This window comes from Oncorhynchus tshawytscha, linkage group LG02 (genome assembly GCF_018296145.1).
Source record: "Oncorhynchus tshawytscha isolate Ot180627B linkage group LG02, Otsh_v2.0, whole genome shotgun sequence".
Classification (NCBI taxonomy): domain Eukaryota; kingdom Metazoa; phylum Chordata; class Actinopteri; order Salmoniformes; family Salmonidae; genus Oncorhynchus; species Oncorhynchus tshawytscha.
In genome coordinates this window covers 42,899,629-42,919,968 of record NC_056430.1, presented here as the reverse complement: position 1 = coordinate 42,919,968, position 20,340 = coordinate 42,899,629, and the positions used below count along the sequence as shown (strand labels likewise).

The following is a 20,340-nucleotide window of genomic DNA, read 5'->3' as shown; positions in this document are numbered from 1 at the left end:
AGTGATGGCTATTTAACAGTCTGATGGCCTTGAGATAGAAGCTGTTTTTCAGTCTATCGCTCCCAGCTTTGATTAACCTGTACTGACCTCGCCTTCTGGATGAAAGCAGGGTGAACAGGCAGTGCCTTGGGTGGTTGTTGTCCTTGTTGATCTTTTTGACCTTCCTGTGACATCGGGTGCTGTAGGTGTCCTGGTGGACAGGTAGTTTGCCCCCGGTGATGCATTGGGTAGACTGCACCACCCTCTGGAGAGCCCTGCTGTTGCGGGTGGTACAGTTGCTTCACCAGGCAGTGATACAGCCCAACAGAATGCTCTCAATTGTGCATCTGTACAGGTTTGTGAGGGTTTTAGGTGCCAAGTCTGTGTGGGTGGAACATTTCAGTTTGTCAGTGATGTGTACGCTGAGGAACTGTCGATAGGGAGGGTGCTGTTTTCTTAAGTCCACGATCAGCTCCTTTATTTTGTTGAACTTTGGGTGACAAGTTATTTTCCTGGCAAAACACTTGCAGGGCTCACACTTCCTCCTTGTAGGCTGTCTCATCATTGTTAGTAATCACGCCTACTACTGTTGTGTCATCTGCAAACTTGATGATTGAGTTGGAGGCATGCGTGGCCACACAGTCATGGGTGAACAGGAAGTACTGGAGGGGGCTGTGCACGCATCCTTGTGGGGCCCCAGTGTTGAGGATCAGTGAATTTGGAGGTGTTTTTCCTACCTTCACCACCTGCTGTTGAATGCTGAGCTACAGTCAATGAACAGCATTCTTACATAGGTATTCCTCTTGTCCAGATGGGATAAGGCAGTGTGCAGTGCGATGGCGATTGCATCGTCTGTGGATCTATTAAGACGGTAAGCAAATTGAAGTGGGTCTAGGCTGTCAGGTAAGATAGAGGTGATATTATCCTTGACTAGTCTCTCAAAGCACTTCATGATGACAGAAGTGAGTGCTATGCTGCGATAGTCATTTAGTTCCATTAGCTTAGCTATGCTTTCTTGGGTACAGGAAACAATGGTGGCCATCTTGAAGAATGTGGGGGCAGCAGACTGGGATAGGGAGAGATTGAATATGTAGATAAACACTCCAGCCATCTGGCCTGCGCATGCTCTGAGGACAATGCTAGGGATGCCGTCTGGGCCGGCAGCCTTGCGGGGGTTAACACGCTTAAATGTCTTACTCAGCCACAGAGAAGGAGAGCCCACAGTCCTTGGTAGCGGGCAGCATCGGTAGAACTGTGTTATCCTCAAAGCGGGCGAAGAAGGTGTTTAGTTTGTCCGAGAAGCAAGACATCAGTGTCCACGATGTGGCTGTTTTTCCCTTTGTAGTCTGTTATTGTCTGTAGACCCTGCCAGAGATGTCTTGTGTCTGGGACGTTGAATTGTGACTCCACTTTGTCCTTATACTGAAGTTTTGCCTGTTAGATTTCCTTACGGAGGGAATAATACACTGTTTGTATTCGGCCATATTCCCAGTCATCTTGCCATGGTTAAATGCGATGGTTCACGGTTTCAGTTTTGTGCGAATGCTGCCATCTAATCACGGTTTCTGATTAGCGTAGGTATTAATAGTCACAGTGGGTACAAAATCTCCTATAGACTTCCTGATAAACTCAGTCACCGTATCAGTGTATTCGTCGATATTAACCTCGGAGGCTTCCCGGAACATATCCCAGTCCGTGTAATCAAAACAATCTTGAAGCGAGGATTCTGATTGGTCAGACCAGCGTTGAATAGTCCTTAGCACGGCTACTTCCTGTTTGAGTTTCTGCCTATAAGAAGGGAGGAGCAAAATGCAGTCCTGATCAGATTTGCTGAAGGAAGGGCGGGGGAGGGCCTTATAGGAATCCCAGAAGTTGGAGTAACAGTGGCCTAGTGTTTTAGCAGTGCGAGTACTACAGGCAATGTGTTATTCGAACTTTGGCAGCGTTTTTCTCAAATTGACTTTGTTAAAAATCCCCAGCTACAATAAATGCGGCCTCAGGATATGTGGTTTCCAGTTTGCATAAAGTCCAGTGAAGTTCTTTGAGGGCCGTCGTGGTATTAACCTCGGTATTAACCTTGAGGGGGAATATACACTGCGACTATAACTGAAGATAATTCTCTTGGGAGGTAATACGGTCAGCATTTGATTGCAAGTTATTCTAGGTCAGGTGAACAAAAGGACTTGAGTATGTTATCACAATCTCACCAGAGTAGTTAATCATGAAACATATACCCCCACCCTTCTTCTTCCTGGAGAGATATTTTTCCTGTCTGCTCGATGAACTGAGAATACAACTGGCTGTATGGACTCACAGTATATCCCGAGAGAGCCATGTTTCCGTGAAACAGAGTATGATACAATCCCGGATGTCGCTTTGGAAGGAAATCCTCGCCCTGAGCTCGTGAACTTTATTATCCAGAGACTGAAAATTAGCGCGTAATATACTTGGAAGCTGTGGGTGGTGTGTGCGCCTCCTTAGTCGGACTAGAAGACCACTACCTCTCCTCCGCCGGCAGTGTTTTGGATTAGCGTCTGGAATCAGTTCAATTGCCCTGGGGGGTACGAACAAAAAAGGAAAGTCCTATTCCTGGTCGTAATGCTGGTAATGCTGGTGAGTTACTGCTTCTCGGATGTCCAATAGTTCTTCCCGGGATGTATGTAATAACACACAAAAAAATCTGGGCTAATAATGTAAGAAATAACACATAAAAAAAAACAAAATACTGCAAAGTTTCCTTTGAGTGCTAGAAGCATGGCAGCCCTCTCTGTCGACACCATTTTTCTTGCTGAAAGGAAGAGGATGTTTTCTACCATTCTGTTGTGGACAATGTGGCACTCAATAAAAAAAGGGCAACATAGGCGTACATTAACCACTAAACAAACACATGCTTCTTGTGGCAATGATTACAATTTCAAATGCTCATTCAACATGATCTGCTTTCAGAGTGGTGCATCACACATAGTAATGTCCCTCGTTGCTCTCAGCAGAATACACTTTCCCTATCGCCCACACTGTAGATCAATAGATCTTGTTCAAGTTATTTGGGGCATAATGAGCTTATGGTGTCAGAATATTGACTGTAGATTCCAACACACACGCACACACACACACACCTCAGTCGGTCTTTCTGGGGGCTTGACTGTATCTGGCCCAGCTTTAAGCTGCTGGGCAAATGGCAAAACAAGCATCTAATGTTCTTATCTCAATGATGGTTTTGTTGTTGTTATCATACAATTAAACAGATATGGCTGTTATCCACTTATGGCTCCTGCTCCAGGTAATGTGGATAGCTGACATGATACACTGGGTTAGAGATACGTGAAAGGGGCATTGGCTGGAGGCCTCCTCATCTCACCAATGCAAGTCAAATCCTAAGGTAGGCTCCTGATAGACAGCAGAAGCTGTAACGGTTGTCGTCTGGACAAAGAGAGGACCAAGGTGCAGCGTGGTAAGTATTCATTGTAATTTAATAAAGAATGAATACTGACAAAAAAAACAATACATGACAAACGAACAGTCCCGGACTGTGCAACAAAACACAGAACAGAAAATAAACAGCCACGAAACACAGGTGGAAAAAGGCTACCTAAGTATGATTCTCAGAGACAACTAACGACACCTGCCTCTGATTGAGAACCATACCAGGCCAAACTCAAACACCAACATAGAAAAACGAACATAGACAAACCACCCAATTCACACCCTGACCATACTAAAACAAAGACCTAAATAAAATAAGGTCAGAACATGACAGTACCCGCCCCCAAAGGTGTGGACGCCGGCCGCAAAACCTAAACCTATAGCTGAGGGTCTCGGTGGGTGTCTGTCCGCGGTGGCGGCCCTGGCGCGGGACAGGGACCCCACTCCACCATAGTCCTTCTCCGCCTCTCTGCCCGCCCCCGTGGCCTCTTTAACACGGCGACCTTCGCCGCCGACCTCGGACTGGGGACCCAAGCCACGGGTCCCGAATGGACGGGAGATTCCGGCAGCGCCGGACAGGCGGGAGACTCCGGCAACGCCGGACAGGTGGGAGACTCCGGCAACGCTGGGTAGGAGGAAGGCTGTGGCAGCGCTGGACAGGCGGGAGAACCTGTAGCGAGGAGACGGAGAGACAGCCTGGTGCGGGGGGCTGCCACTGGAGGGCTGTTACGTGGAGGTGGCACCGGATAGACCGGACCGTGAAGGCGCACTGGAGCTCTCGAGCACTGAGCCTGCCCAACCTTACCTGGTTGAATGATCCCCGTAGCCAGGCCAGTGCGGCGAGGTGGAATAGCCCGCACTGGGCTATGCTGGCGAACCGGGGACACCATGCGTAAGGCTGGTGCCATGTACCCCGGCCCGAGGAGACGCACTGGAGACCAGATGCGCAGAGCCGGCTTCATGGCACCTGGCTCGATGCCCACTCTAGCCCGGCCGATACGAGGCGCTGCAATGTACCACCTGCCCGGTCCCTCTCTCTCCACGGTAAGCACGGGGAGTTGGCGCAGGTCTCCTACCTGACTTTGTTACACACCCCATGCGCCTCCCCCCAATACATTTTTGGGGCTGCCTCTCGGGCTTCCTTGCCAGCCGTGTTCCCACATACCGCTGGTTCCTTTCTCTGGCTGCCTCTGCTCTCCTAGCTGCCTCCACCTGTTCCAATGGAAGGCGATCCCTTCCCGCCAGGATCTCCTCCCATGTGTAGACTCCCTTGCCGTCCAGAACGTCCTCCCATGTCCAGGAGTCCTGAGATCGCTGTTGCCCAATACCACGGTGCTTGGTCCTTTTTCGGTGGTGGGTGTTTCTGTAATGGATCTCGTCCTCCTCTTCTGAGGAGGAGTAGCGAGAAGGATCAGAGGACCAAGGTGCAGTGTGGTAAGTATTCATTGTAATTTAATAAAGAATGAATACTGAAACAAAAACAATACATGACAAACGAACAGTCCTGAACGGTGCAACAAAACACAGAACAGAAAATAAACACCCACAGAACACAGGTGGAAAAAGGCTACCTAAGTATGATTCTCGATCAGAGACAACTAACGACACCTGCCTCTGATTGAGAACCATACCAGGCCAAACTCAAAAACCAACATAGAAAAATGAACATAGACAACCCACCCAACTCACGCCCTGACCATACTAAAACAAAGACCTAAATAAAATAACTAAGGTCAGAACGTGACAGAAGCTGTTTTAAAGAAGCTCCTCTGAGGAATACTGATACAGCATGTTTGGACTGGGGCTGCAGAGATAAAGAGATCAACATTTTTGGACATCAGAAGATTTATTAGAGATATATATATATTCATGCTTCCCAAATTGCACCCTTTCCCCTATATAGTGCACTACTTCTGACTAGAGCCACCATATAGGGAATAGGGTGCCATTTAAGACAGAACTATAGACACATTTGGACTGGGGCCGCACAGTTGATATCACTCCCTGATAAATTAGATCTGAAAACAGAGCACATGTTGTGCTGCAGTGGTTTTGTTAATTTCCTTTAAAGCTACAATATGTAACTTTTTGGGCGACTTGATCACATTTACATAGAAATGAGAGTTATAGATAGATCTGTCATTTGCTTTGAAAACAAGTCTAAGAAGCGAAATAGCTGTTCTATGTGATCTGTTTCTATGCTTCCCATTCTGACGTTTGATTATGTGTCTTTTACTTTCAGTTTTGTACACCAGCTTTAAACAGCTGACAATACAATATTTTTGGTTACGGAACATTTTTCACAGTGATGTAGATGCTACAATGATTCTCTACACGATTACTTCTTCACATAAACTGAAGATTAGGGGAACTCTTAAAATATTAGCAACCAGGAAATGGAAGAGCGATTTGTGCATAGTGCACCTTTAATAAATACTACCGTTCAGAAGTTTGTGGTCACTTAGAAATGCCCTTGTTTTTGAAAGAAAACATTAACATAACATAAAATGTATCTGAAATACAGTGTGACATGAAATACAGTGTTAATGTTGTAAATGACTATTATAGCTGGAAACGGCAGATTATTTTATGGAATATCTACATAGGCTTACAGAAGCCCATTATCAGCAACCATCACTCCTGTTTTCCAATGGCACGTTGTGTTAGCTAATCCAAGTTTATCATTTTAAAAGGCTAATTGATCATTAGCTGAAAACTGTTGTGCTGATTAAAGAAGCAAGAAAAGTGGCCTTCTTTAGACAAGTTGAATTTCTGGAGCATCAGCATTTGTTGGTTCGATTACAGGCTCAAAATGGCCAGAAACAAAGGCCTTTCTTCTGAAACTCGTCAGTCTATTCTTGTTCTGAGAAATTAAGGCTATTCCATGCAAGAAATTGCCATGAAACTGAAGATCTCGTACAACGCTGTGTACTACTCCATTCACAGAACAGAGCAAACTGGCTCTAACCAGAATAGAAAGAGGAGTGGGAGAGTGTCTAGTTTGAGAAACAGACACCTCACAAGTCTTCAACTGGCAGCTTCATTAAATAGCACCCCCTCAACACCAGTCCCAACGTTTCAGCTTGTATTTCTTTCATCACATTCCCAGTGGTTCAGAAGTTTACATACACACAATTAGTATTTGGTAGCGTTGCCTTTAAATTGTTAAACCTGGGTCAAACGTTTTGGGTAGCCTTCCACAAGCTTCCCACAATAAGTTGGGGGAATTTTGGCCCATTCCTCCTGACAGAGGAAGGTTTGTAGGCCTCCTTTCTCACACACGCTTTTGCAGTTCTACCCACAGGGCTTTGTGATGGCCACTCCAATACCTTGACTTTGTTGTCCTTAAGCCATTTTGCCTAGTATGTTCGGGGTCATTGTCCATTTGGAAGACCCATTTGCGACCAAGCTTTAACTTCCTGACTGACTGACACAAATGACTCAAATGACTTCCTGACTGATTCAAATTACGTCAATTAGCCTATCAGAAGATTCTAAAGCCATGACATTTTCTGGAATTTTACAAGCTGTTTAAAGGCAGAGTCAACTTAGTGTATGTGAACTTCTGACCCACTGGAATTGTGATACAGTGAAATAATCTGTCTGTAAACAATTGTTGGAACAATTTGTTGTGTCATGCACAAAGTAAATGTCCTAACCGACTTGCCAAAGCTATAGTTTGTTAACAATACATTTGTGGAGTGGTTTTAATGAGTTTTAATGACTCCAACCTAAGTGTATGTAAACTTCCGAATTCAACTGCATATATAAATGATGTGCCGGTTGAGATCACCTAACCCAAGGCGGGAACTGTGTATTGTCACGTCCAAACATACACAAGCTGCAGCCATTGTCACTGTGAGAATAATTTACATGATAAATATGGTGATTATAGTTCATTTGAATTTTAGATGAGGATAAAGCTCTCTTAGGCCTTTTTCTACAGTAAGTGTAGGTGGTAAATGTCTGGAACTAGCTGACATAGTTTCGCCGTCCCTCCCCCTCTCTCTCTCTGTATAGGTGGCCAACCTCTTCCAGTAGTGGAAATGGCGAGATCATTCAATTATTATTAGATTAGAATATTAGATTAGACGGGAGATGATTGCAGTATGTTAAATGTCTGAGACTAGCTGGCATGGTTTATCACTCTCCCTCCCTACTTCCCACCCCAGGTGGCCAACCTCCTGCGCCTCTTCCAGATCCCTCAGATCAGCTACGCCTCCACCAGCGCCAAGCTCAGTGACAAGTCTCGCTATGACTACTTCGCCCGCACCGTGCCGCCAGACTTCTACCAGGCCAAGGCCATCGCCGAGATCCTGCGTTACTTCAACTGGACCTACGTGTCCACCGTGGCATCCGAGGGCGATTACGGTGAGACAGGCATCGATGCCTTCCAGCAGGAGGCCCGCGCCCGCCAGATCTGCATCGCCACCTCGGCCAAGGTCAGCCAGTTATTGTTTGTTGTTGTTTCCACTTTCACAGTGAAAATAATTCATCATTACAAAGGTTTCATACTATAGCAATATTTACCCAACACCTACGGACCTTGTCAAGGGGTTCAGAAATCTTGACGTAATGGTTAAGGTGTTGGGTTAAGAGTCTCTGGACCCGGGTTAGAATCCAAATCTGGGTTACCCACTGATTTCGCTACAATAATATTGCATGGTATTAAATTACATTTGATCACGGGTTGACAACAATGGCGTTTCTAAAGGCAGAGATCCCATTCACTGTAAACACTGCAGCTCAATTGGAAATTGGCTTTAAAAGCTGATTTGTAGACATCCCACGATCAGATTAAATCCTGACATTGGTTGATTCCATTTAGAATAGTGTTGTATCTTTTGCTGCCTTGTTGTTATAGACTAGTTATAGACTTGTTATAGATGTCTTATTCGAGCACATGATGGTTCAAAGCTGGTGCATAATCAACAGGTGAGCCGCTCGATGAACCGGTACAGCTTCGATCAGGTGATCCGCTCGCTGCAGCAGAAGTCCAATGCCAAGGTGGTCATTCTGTTCACACGCAGTGAGGATGCCAGGGAGTTGCTTGTGGCTGCCGCTCGCATGAACGTCACCTTCATCTGGGTGGCCAGCGACGGCTGGGGGGCGCAGGTAGGGCCTTGGCCTCCGTTCAAAAAGAGTTGATTACCGATTTCCTAACAGTCAAAATCGACTCCTTCACAATTAAGGAATACATTCCTTTATAAGAATGATTTCCATCATTTTACCTTTGTTTACCATGAAATGTAATGTTTTGCGATTTTGATAAAGGGTGTATTTTCATTCCAATTACTGAGAAAATGTGAATGATTTGCAGGAGAGTGTTGTGAGGGGAAGTGAGACAGCAGCCGACGGGGCCTTCACCATCGAGCTGGCCTCCTATCCCATCCGGGAGTTTGCCGACTACTTCACCAAGCTGAACCCCTACACTAACACAAGGAACCCCTGGTTTAGAGAATTCTGGGAGCACCGCTTCGACTGTAGTCTCACAGAGCCTGGTTGTAGCGAACACAGTCTGCGGGACGGCAAGTTTGAGCAGGAGTCCAAGATCATGTTTGTAGTGAACGCAGTGTATGCTATGGCTCATGCTCTACATAATATGAGGCAGGCAGTTTGCCCACTCAATGCAACCAAGATCTGTGATGCCATGAAGCCAGGCACCGGGAAGAGGTTCTATAGGGATTTCATCCTCAAGGCCAAGTTCGATGGTGAGTGAAGCAGTTTTAACAGTAGAAATATAACTCCCAGAAGGGGATATCCCCATTTAAGTAAATGTTCAATGATGGGTGGACCGGAGGCCATATGCAGTGCATCCAATTCTGCGGGTAATGTAATAAAATGTGTATGGCCTTAACAGCCATATAAGGTCAGGTGACTTGATTACGGGCTGTATCACAATGTTAGCCTATATGCACCCTTCATTCACTGAACAGGTTTAGATATACAGTACCAGTCAAAGGTTTGGACAGACCTACTCATTCCAGAGTTTTTCTCTATTTTTTTTACTATTTTCTACATTGTAGAATAATAGTGAAGACTTCGAAATGAATAAATAACACATATGGAAACATGTAGTAACTAACGAAGTGTTAAACAAATCAAAATATATTTTATATTTGAGATTCTTCAAAGTTTGCTTTGATGACAACTTGGCACATTCTTGGCATTCTCTCAATCAGCTTCATGAGGTAGTCACCTGGAATGCATTTCAATTAACAGGTGTGCCTTGTTAAAAGTTAATTTGTGGAATTTATTTCCTTCTTAATGCATTTGAGCCAATCAGTTGTGTTGTGACAAGGTAGGATTGGTATACAGAAGATAGCCCTATTTGATAAAAGATCAAGTCAATATTATGGCAAGAACATCTCAAATAAGCAAAGAGAAACAACAGTCCATCATTACTTTAAGACATGAAGGTCAGTCAATATGGAAAATTTCAAGAACTTTTCAAGTTTCTTCAAGTGCAGTTGCAAAAATCATCAAGCTCTATAATGAAATGACCGCCACAAGAAAGGAAGACCCAGAGTTACCTCTGCTGCAGAGGACAAGTTCACCTCAGATTGCGACCCAAATAAATGCTTCACAGAGTTCAAGTAATAGACACATCTCAACATCAACTGTTCAGAGGAGACCGTGCGAATCAGGCCTTCATGGTCGAATTGCTGCAAAGAAACCACTACTAAAGGACACCAATAAGAGACTTGCTTGGGCCAGTCTGTCCTTTGATCTGATGATGCCAAATGTGAGATTTTTAGTTCCAACCGGTGTGTCTTTTTGAGACACAGAGTAGGTGAACGGGTGATCTCCACAAGTGTGATTCCCACCGTGAAGCATAGAGGAGGTGTGATGGTGTGGTGTTGTGGGATGGTGTGGGATTTATTTAGAATTCAAGGCACACTTACCCAGCATGGCTACCACAGCATTCTGCAGCGATACGCCATCCCATCTGGTTTGTACTTAGTAGGACTATCTTTTGTTTTCAACAGTACAATGACCCAACACAATTCCAGGCTGTATAACAGCTATTTGACCAAGAAGGAGAGTGATGGACTGCTGCATCAGATGACCTGGCTTCCACAATCCCCTGACCTCAACCTAATTGAGATGGTTTGGGATAAGTTGGACCACAAAGTGGAGAAAAAGCAGCTCAGCATATGTGGAAACTCTTTCAAGACAGTTGGAAAGGCATTCCAGGCTAATCTGGTTGAGAGAATACCAAGACTGTGCATAGCTGTCATCAAGGCAAAGGGTGGCTACTTTGAAGAATCTAAAATATATTTTGATTTGTTTAACACTTTTTTGGTTACTACATGATTCCATATGTGTTCTTTCATAGTTTCGATGTATTCACAATTATTCTACAATGTAGAAAATATTAAAAATAAAGAAAAACCCTTGAATGAGTAGGCCTGTCCAAACATTTGGCTCTTACTATAATTTATTGTTAAACTGTATATGTATACCACCTGACCAAAAGTATGTGGACACTTGCTCATCAAACATCGCATTCCAAAATCATGGCCATTAATATGGAGTTGGTCCCCCCTTTGCTGCAATAACAGCCTCCACTCTTCTGGGAAGGCGTTCCACTAGATGTTGAAACATTGCTGCGGGGACTTGCTTCCATTCAGCCACAAGAGCATTAATGAGGTAGGGTACTGATGTTGGCCGATTAGGCCTGCCTCGCAGTTGGCGATTCACTTCATCCCAAAGGTGTTAGAAGGGATTGAGGTCAGGGCTCTGTGCAGCGAAGTCAAGTTCTTCCACACCGATCTCGACAAACCATTTCTGTAGGAACCTTGCTTTGTACACAGGGGCATTGTCATGCTGAAACTGGAAAGGGCCTTCCCCAAACTCTTGCCACAAAGTTGGAAGCACAGAATCGTCTAGAATATTATTGTATGCTGTAGTGTTAAGATTTGGCATCCGCCAAACCCAGATTCGTCCATCGGACTGCCAGATGTTGAAGTGTGATTCATCACTCCAGAGAAATAATTTCCCCTGCTCCAGAGTCCAATGGCGGCTAGCTTTACCCCACTCCAGCCGACGCTTGGCATTGCACATGGTGATCTTAGGCTTGTGTGCTGCTGTTCGGGCCATGGAAACCCATTTCATGAAGCTCCCGACGAACAGTTCTTGTGCCGACGTTGCTTCCAGTGGTAATGTGGAACTCGGTAGTGAGTGTTGCTACGCGCTTCTGCACTCGGCGGTCCCGTTCTGTGAGCTTGTGTGGCTTACTACTTTGCGGCTGAGCCATTGTTGCTCCTAGACATTTCCACTTCACTATAACAGAGCTTACAGTTGACTGGGGCAGCTCTAGCAGGGCTGGAATTTGTTGAACTGACTTGTTGGAAAGGTGGCATCCTATGACGCTGCCACGTTGATAGTAACTGAGCTCTTCAGTAAGGCCATTCTACTACCAATGTTTATGTATGGAGATTGCATGGGTGTGTGCTTGATTTTATACACCTGTCAGCAACAAGGTGTGGCTAAAATAGCCAAATCCAGTCATTTGAAGGAGTGTCCACATACATTTGTATATATAGTGTACCATTCATGTTATCAGAAATAATACATTTAATCTATTCTTACATTTCTTATTTTCAATGTGATAAGACAGAATGTAAGAACAGATCGGAAGCAGCTCAGAATCACATAGTAATCCTGTTATTACCTAAGCTAGTCCGAGAATGATGTCTAATTATAATTGAGTATTAAATGTTTTATTTAATCATCAATATTGGTACATAGGGGCAATTTGAAACAAATGCAGATCTGAATTGACCGTGAGATTGGTTTCGCAGATTATGCTGTGTCCCTGTTGAAAAGGGTTTGGTGATGATTTGATTTGCAGTGGGATCAGTAACAAATAGGGACTCAGTAAGATGCGTAGTTAGAGTAGGCAAACAGTGTGCACTATTTTGAGAAGATGCCTCATGAATATATGTTGCATTAAATAAATGAATTAAAAAGCAAATGGATAAGATAAAGGAAACATTGACATAGCATCTCAATTGTGATTTCTTTGTGAGAAAACTAAATGACTAGAGACTCATAATAAAACTCAATATCTAACTAAAATGGAGAGTTGTTCTTTCTTCTGAAATGTCATCATTGATATACAGTATTTCTGTTCCCCCTCAGCTCCCTTCAGACCTGCCGACACGGAGAACATTGTGCGTTTTGACGCCTACGGGGACAGTCTGGGCCGCTACAACATCTTCCACTATCACAAACAGGATGATAAATACGTGTATAGGAAGGTATGTAGCTCTTCATCCAGGAGTGCTGAACCACGGCTGACCCTGTGTGTGTGTCTGGGGATGGGAAAAAGGAAGAAGAATAAAGTATCTCTCCTTTCCTCTTCAGGTGGGTTACTGGGCCCAGGGCCTGATCCTGAATACCAGCCAGGTGCCATGGAGGGGCCCAGCCGGAGTGCCCCCCACCTCCCAGTGCAGTGATCCTTGCAGGAAGAACGAGGTGAAGAGCATGCAGCCTGGAGATGTGTGCTGCTGGATCTGCATCCCCTGCCAGGTAATACATCCACAAGCAAGGAGAGATTCATTTATTTTTTCATTGTATCGTTTATCCTCCGATAGTCAGCAGCTCTCTTTGAGGGTGTGTTCCGCCCGGCGCCATTCATTTCTGCCGGTTGAATATGCACTACCTTTTTTGGGTGGGGTTAGGATGAAGGTTAAGTTTAGGGCTAGGGTAAGTGGATAGTAAGTTGAAATATTGTTGATAGTTAGTTTGTAGATGTTCTGTAGATGTTTAACTATCTATTTCCCCTGCCAGCCCTACCAGTACCTGCTGGATGAGTTCACCTGTGCAGACTGCAGCTTCGGACAGTGGCCCCAGGCCAACCTGACAGGCTGCTTCGACCTCCCAGAGGAGTACATCCACTGGGAGGTATTGTCACTGTTTTACCTTATTTTTCTCCTCTTTTTAAAATATGTGTCTGAGTTTTGAGACATTTAAGTGTGAAATAAGTGGAATAACACTTTAAATAAACCTTCATTTGATTTAGGATGCCTGGGCTATTGGGCCCGTCACCATCTCCTGCCTGGGCATGTTGTGTACCCTTTCCGTAGTGGGCCTGTTCTTCAAGAACAATGACACCCCTGTGGTCAAAGCCAGCGGCCGGGAGCTGTCCTATATCCTCCTACTCGGAGTCCTAATGTGCTACAGCATGACCTTCATCTACATCGCCAAGCCCTCGATGGCCGTGTGTACCCTACGTCGACTAGGCCTGGGAACCTCCTTCGCTGTGTGCTACTCGGCACTGCTCACTAAGACAAACCGCATCGCGAGGATCTTCAGCGGGGTGAAGGACGGGGCCACACGGCCACGGTTCATCAGCCCAGCCTCCCAGGTGGCCATCTGCGGCGGACTTATCTCCTGTCAGCTCCTGGTGGCTGTGGTCTGGCTCCTGGTGGAGATGCCTGGCGTCAGGAAGGAGGTGGGCGTAACAGAGTTGGATTCCTAACATCACTCCCTAGCCTGAAATGTTTCCACACAAGCTATCAACTCATTAGCTTTTGTCAAGTGGGGGGGTCATGTATGTTTGCAGAGCAGATGATCCCTGGTTCCAGCCCAGTGAGGGTCAGGGAAGAAAGCTATACTGTTAATGAAGCACAGTGATATTATTCCCCATCACATGAGCATAGAAATATATAATAATATTCTATATTAATATACTGTATACACTACTCTATTTCCTAATATGGTTCTGTTCTATTTAATTATATGGAGGTGAGCCCCGAAAGGAGGGATATAGTCACCCTGAAGTGCAACAGCAAGGACTCCAGCATGCTGGCCGCTCTGGCCTACAACTGCGTCCTAATCGTCCTCTGCACAGTCTACGCCTTTAAGACCAGGAAGTGTCCAGAGAACTTTAACGAGGCCAAGTTCATTGGGTTCACCATGTACACCACCTGTATCATCTGGCTGGCCTTCCAACCCATCTTCTACGTCACAGCCAGCGACTACAGGGTGAGTGGTAAAAATATATTCCAATTAGGGTTGTAAAATGCTGGTAACTTTACCAAAATGTCTAGATTTTCCAGAAATCCTGGTTGGAGGGTTCCAGATTTCCTGCTTATTCCCCTTCTGATTCTGGGAATATTCTAACCAGGACTTCTGGACAATCTGGGAATTTGGAGAAAGTTACCAAATCCAATATATTGTAATGAAATGACGGAGTAGAACGAGGTAATTGTACCTATCAACACTAGGGTCATTACGATATTAATGACAAGGTGGGTATATTTTCATTATTAAAGAAATCTATAAGTCTTTGAATGTGTCTTTAATGTACCAATGGATCTAGGTGACATCCTGTACATAAATTCCTTTTGATCATCATCATCATCATTTTGATCATTCCTCGTATAGTCATTCTCCAAATGGCATTCCTTATCTAATCTACAACTCCAGTATTGCCATTTATATACATTACATTCTGATTTGAAAATAATGCTTTTTTTCCTCCCTTCTAACATCGACAATGAAATTGTGCAGGAGATTTCCCCCAGGGAATTTAGATAGGAACTCTTCCCACTGGGCAAAAACTGGTTGAATCAATGTTTCCACGTCATTTCAACCCAAACATTCTATATGATAACGTTGAATCAAGGTGAAAAACTGATTGGATTTGAAAAAAGTCATCAAAGTAAGGGACCTTCGTATTTTTAACCTAAATCCAATGACATGGCGGAATTTTTTGTTGATTTCACATTGAATTCACGTTAGTTGACAACTCAACCAAATGTAAATCAAAAGTATATGTTAAACTCATGTCCATGCCTAGTGGGTTGTTCCCAGCATTCCTCTACAATATTGCCACGGCTTCGTTTTCCAGTTCTCAGCTGAGATCAGTTCAAAGGGAATAGCTGGGCTTCTGAGGGCCTGATTGCTAAGATTGTCTTAAGTCATCTACAGATAGCCATCTGCTTAATTATTAACTGATCGACTAATCAACTAATGAACACCCAGACCCAGTGACCCAGTGTGCCCCTTCTCAACACCCAAATGACGAGCCCAATATGACACCACAATACAGCCTAACAGGATAGATGACTTACTGTATATATTATATCTATATAAAAATATAGCTTAAAGGTGCTTTCATCGCCCTGTTTCAGACCTATGCAGTCTTTGTTGGCATGTAAGCAAGATAAAGAGAGACAATATGTATACAACTGACACAAAAGTTCAGTCCAGGGTGTATGATAACTGGGACCCAAGGCTGAATCTAGTCTAGTCTAATGCCTGTCCGGTTGGTGTTGGTGTGCCACTGGGCTCTGGGAGGAGAAAGGAGAGGGGGAGGAGGAGGGAGTCTCATATTGGTCTTGCATCAGAATCATGAGTCTCCCCAGGCTATCTCATCATCTCTCTGGTGTTCTATGTACTAGCAAAAAACACCTGAGTTGGAAGAGAAAAGTTTGAGAGAAGGGGTGAGAAAGCAGGCTAGAAAGGAGTGAGAGACTGGATGAACAGTATTAGGATGAGTGTACATATTGAATATAGATGATCAGTGTTCATATTGGAGCTGTGGTAGACAGAATAATTAAGCTAGGAAGAGGTTTTGGCTATGCAACAGAACGCTTTGCTCTCTGTGTGCCATTAATAATGACAGCAGTTGGGCTTCAGCATCCTGCATTTCAACATTGTTGATGTTCTCACATGAAAGACAAGCTGTGTTGTTCATTGAATTTCAATGAACCTGGGGTCTCATATGGACATGGACATTCAATATTCCAGACGGTACTTCCATCAACCGTGAAATGGCAGACTTTTTACTCTCTCTTTCTCTCCTGATTTCTAAGTCATCTTCTCTCTCTCTCTCTCTCTCTTAAAGCTCAAGGCTATTGATCTAGTCCAGTGCCATGGTTCGTTAAATGATCTTGTGTTAAAATATGCATTGAATAGCTCCTAGGTAGCTAAATGCCTACTGTATCTTTACATACATGCATATATATATATATTATCAAACCTGATGCTTGTTGAGGTCAGCGAAGGGCCATAGACAGCTCTTGGAAATTCACACTCAACTGTGACTTGGACAAAAGCTGTGTCACACTGTCATAGTGTTATTTCATCAGGGTGAAATGGAGTTCAAATTCAACAGAAACAAATCTGAAAGCCTTCCATCATACTATTCTGGATTGTGCATGCTGTTAATGTACTACATAGATGTGCTTTGATGCTCAGAGTCAGTCCATACTGTTGTGCGAACTGGTGATCTTTGCATGCGGAAACAGCAGTGGTACGAGGCAGCCTATTTGTTGGGAAGGCTGAGTAATCACAGGTTAGGAGTCAGAGCAGATTAACAATGGGCTCATGATGACAACCCAGGGCCCAGATTCACAGAACCTTTTAAAGAAGACATTTCTTCTTAACTGCCATGTTTTCCTTAACCATAGGCTTAAGACGAAAGCTAAGCAAAGTTGCTATTCCTTAAAAAGGTTCTTGGAAATATGCTTGCGCTATTTCTTATTTTTCTCCTAAAAGCAAAAAGTGAAGAAGAAATTAGATTCTTGAAAATAAAGTAATCTTAATTCCAAGATGGCTAAACCCTCGTCTTAAACTCAGGGCAGTGAGCGAACAAGCTCATGAAAGCAATTGAACGTTTAATTCACTCAGAAACTTCATCTGAAAATTTCAGTATTGATTATTTTAAACCCAAGAACATGTTTTAGAACAGGAATCTCAGTAAGAAATATACTAACATTATTGCCATTGCTAGTTGGATAGCTAGCAAAAACAGTTGCCTAGCAACAACTATTTTAAGAAGATATTGGAGAAGTTCGTAAGAAATTCATTACATCTTAAGATATTGTTGAAGAATTTCACTTAGAAACTATCACATGAACTTCTTTTTTTTAAGAAGCTTCTTAAGTTTTTGCATAAGAAGTGTTTTGTGAATCTTGGCCCAGGCTCTGCCAGGACAGACAGCAGTGCCAGTCATTAGTGGGCACAGTTGAATGAGATTTCCATCAGTTTGGTCCACCAGAGATGCTGAGAACAGCTCAACTGGTTGGCAGAAATGGCAGATTGCAAAAGACCACTACAGTCACTGGTCTTGGAACAGAGCTCCATCTCTGTCAGGAAACGACTAAAAGACCCCAGCCCTATCAGTATATTCAGTGAATCCTGATGATTCAACCTGTCTCCTCTATCTCCCTATACAGGTTCAGACCACCACCATGTGTATCTCTGTCAGTCTGAGTGGCTCTGTGGTGCTAGGCTGTCTCTTCGCTCCTAAGGTCCACATCATCCTATTCCAGCCCCAGAAGAATGTGACCACACTAAGGGTGCCTGCCAACCGCTTCGGGGCCACGGTCAAAACAACATCAGCCTCCGTCCCCAGCTCGTCGAAAGGTAGCTATCACTGGCAAATATGAACGTTTCAGTCATTGTTGGTGAACATGACATACATCTCATGACATAAATGTTGCTGACCAAAGCACACAAGTTTTGGTTATGGGTTCCAAAAATAGTGAGCCATCTTCTGAAACATGCATAGGTCTACTGATATTTATGATTACAGTGGTAGAGGTGTCTGTTGCGTTTGGCAACTATATAGGCGTATGCAGAAGACTACTAAAATGTACTAAAACCAGATCCCTAAGTTAAATATTTTAGCTTTAATCAATGTGAAAAACAAGCAAGTTATTTTTATTTTCTTTAAAAAAAATGGTATTTCACATTTTTACTTTCTATTTTGTATTATTATTGTTGCATCAGCCTCTCTCTGCCTGTGTGCCAACAGCGGTAACAACGGTGTGTAACGGTCGTGAGGTGGTGGACTCCACTACATCCTCTTTGTGAAGAAGGTTGAGCTGCTTGTATCATTCCTCCGTTCTCCAAACACAAGCTACAGTGCCATCTGAAATCACCCCCTCTCGTCCAACAAAGCTGCTGATGACATAACGCTCATGCTATATCTCAAGTCCCTTTTACAGTAGAGACAAGTAGAGGCTCTCTCTAGTCAGACAGAGGACTGTGAAAGCTAAATTATGACTATACATATCAGTATTACGTAATGTATGAGTGTAAATCCTTTTGGTATAGATTTAACAACATTGCATTGATTTTATTTGGTTTCAGGATAGACTTGTCGTTGAATGCACTGCTGTATGAAGGGTTGCAAAGGGAGGGTATATTACTGAAAACTTTCTAAGTTTACCAGTAAACTACCAGAATTTTGGTCATTTTCAGGTTTCTTTTGGAATCGAGTGGCCTTTTTAGTACCTCAGATTATCACAGGTGTCTGTAATTATGAAAAAATTCAATAAGTTAAAGACAAATAATAATACAAAGACAAGCAGTAAAACTTTATCCTAAATATAAACCATCAACTAAGTGAACACCATTGGTGTATGAAGGTTTCAGCATGAAATATCCTTTATTTATGTTTTACACATTTATTTTACTATTTCAATGTCTATGTTGTAAATGTTTTGGAATCAAACTGGTGGCAGTTGTGAAATAAGTCAATAGTTTGAAGAGTTAATGAAAACAATTGTTGATTAGATGCTTTTTTCATTAATTAGGCTATATTTTCCTGAACTTTATGGTCTATCCACTAGAAACTCATGGACAATATGCACACAGATATAAAAAATGAATACTATATATTAATTTATATTTAATTTTTTTATATTCAAGTATAAAGTTTTCCATCCCAAATGTGTGTGTAAAGTACATGTAGGAAAAAGAATTACACAACAGTCCTGATGGAAAAGGCTAATTAAACTTTCCAAATGTCAACAAAACACACTAGACGAGGTGGAATCTTTTTGTGTGCGTAAAATTAATTATGCGAGGAATTGTAATGGAAACTCCTTTATGCGCAAATATTGTAAACTTGGGAGTCACACGATGGTATGTTGTTTGGTCCTCCCACTACAACTCAGGAAAGCATGCAGTTTATTAGGCTACAGATGAATTAAATTATGAACGTCACAGGGTGGTGGAAGTGGACAGTCATGAGCTTGATGCTACTTTCCAATAAATATCGAGGGACTTCTGGTGACACGATAATCAATGCTTTGGCTGCTGTTTGACAAATAAAAATAATCTCGCTCTTATACATAATAATCTCATCATGTATGCTATACCTGCATTGTACCTGCCAGCTGCTGGCTAGAGCATGTGCCAAGACCAGAGTGGACACATCCGCTATATAACACAAAATATATGCTGACAGAAACATCAGAAGAGTTGAAAATAAGATGGAAACCCATTTAACATGGGAATAGAAATTCAACCACAAAAGTAATTATGTGCACTACATCATCGCGCACATCCTTTTCCCCACAAGTCAATTTGATGGAAATATGACTATAATGTATGCTCATATTGTTTTTATAGAGATTTTAGAATATTTGCATTAAGATCTGTCGCAATTGGATGGAAACATAGCTATAGATTGAAATAGATTATGTTAATGACCAAAATTCCAGAAGATTCCAGTAGCTTTGGTCAATTACCGGTAGCTTTGCAACCCTAGCTGTATGCCTTACTGTCAGTACAGAGAATCCGTATTGTGAATAAGGTGGTTCAGGGTGTCATACAGTTATGTGAATACAATATAGAAACGTTTTACCTCTCTTCCAACTACTAGAGTTAGTATTATTAACACAAAACACTTATTGGATTCATTTTCCCCCTGCCTCTTAAACTACATTGAAAAATATATATAAATGCAACATGTAAAGTGTTGGTCCCATGTTTAATGAGCTGAAATAAAAGATCCCAGAAATTATCCATAAGCACAAAAAGCTTATTTCTTTTAAATTTGGTGCACAAATTTGCTAACATCCCCGTTGGTGAGATTTTCTCCTTTGCTAAGCTAATCCATCCACCTGACATGTGTGGCATATCAAGAAGCTGATTCAACAGCATGATCATTACACAGGTGCACCTTAT

At 43.1% G+C, this 20,340-nt stretch overlaps 1 protein-coding gene across 1 annotated transcript in view; it reads left to right on the top strand.

The window, feature by feature from the left end:
* LOC112244839 (metabotropic glutamate receptor 2-like) overlaps positions 1-20,340 on the top strand; it is a 58,366-nt gene extending 38,026 nt beyond the window's left edge. The window contains exons 3-12 of the mRNA XM_024412647.2: positions 7,575-7,844; positions 8,338-8,517; positions 8,723-9,113; positions 12,550-12,668; positions 12,775-12,939; positions 13,201-13,314; positions 13,433-13,864; positions 14,158-14,397; positions 17,598-17,787; positions 18,179-20,340. Of these exons, the coding sequence (XP_024268415.1) occupies positions 7,575-7,844; positions 8,338-8,517; positions 8,723-9,113; positions 12,550-12,668; positions 12,775-12,939; positions 13,201-13,314; positions 13,433-13,864; positions 14,158-14,397; positions 17,598-17,787; positions 18,179-18,237 (2,160 nt within the window). The 3' untranslated portion in view covers positions 18,238-20,340. The remainder of the gene's footprint in view (positions 1-7,574; positions 7,845-8,337; positions 8,518-8,722; positions 9,114-12,549; positions 12,669-12,774; positions 12,940-13,200; positions 13,315-13,432; positions 13,865-14,157; positions 14,398-17,597; positions 17,788-18,178) is intronic.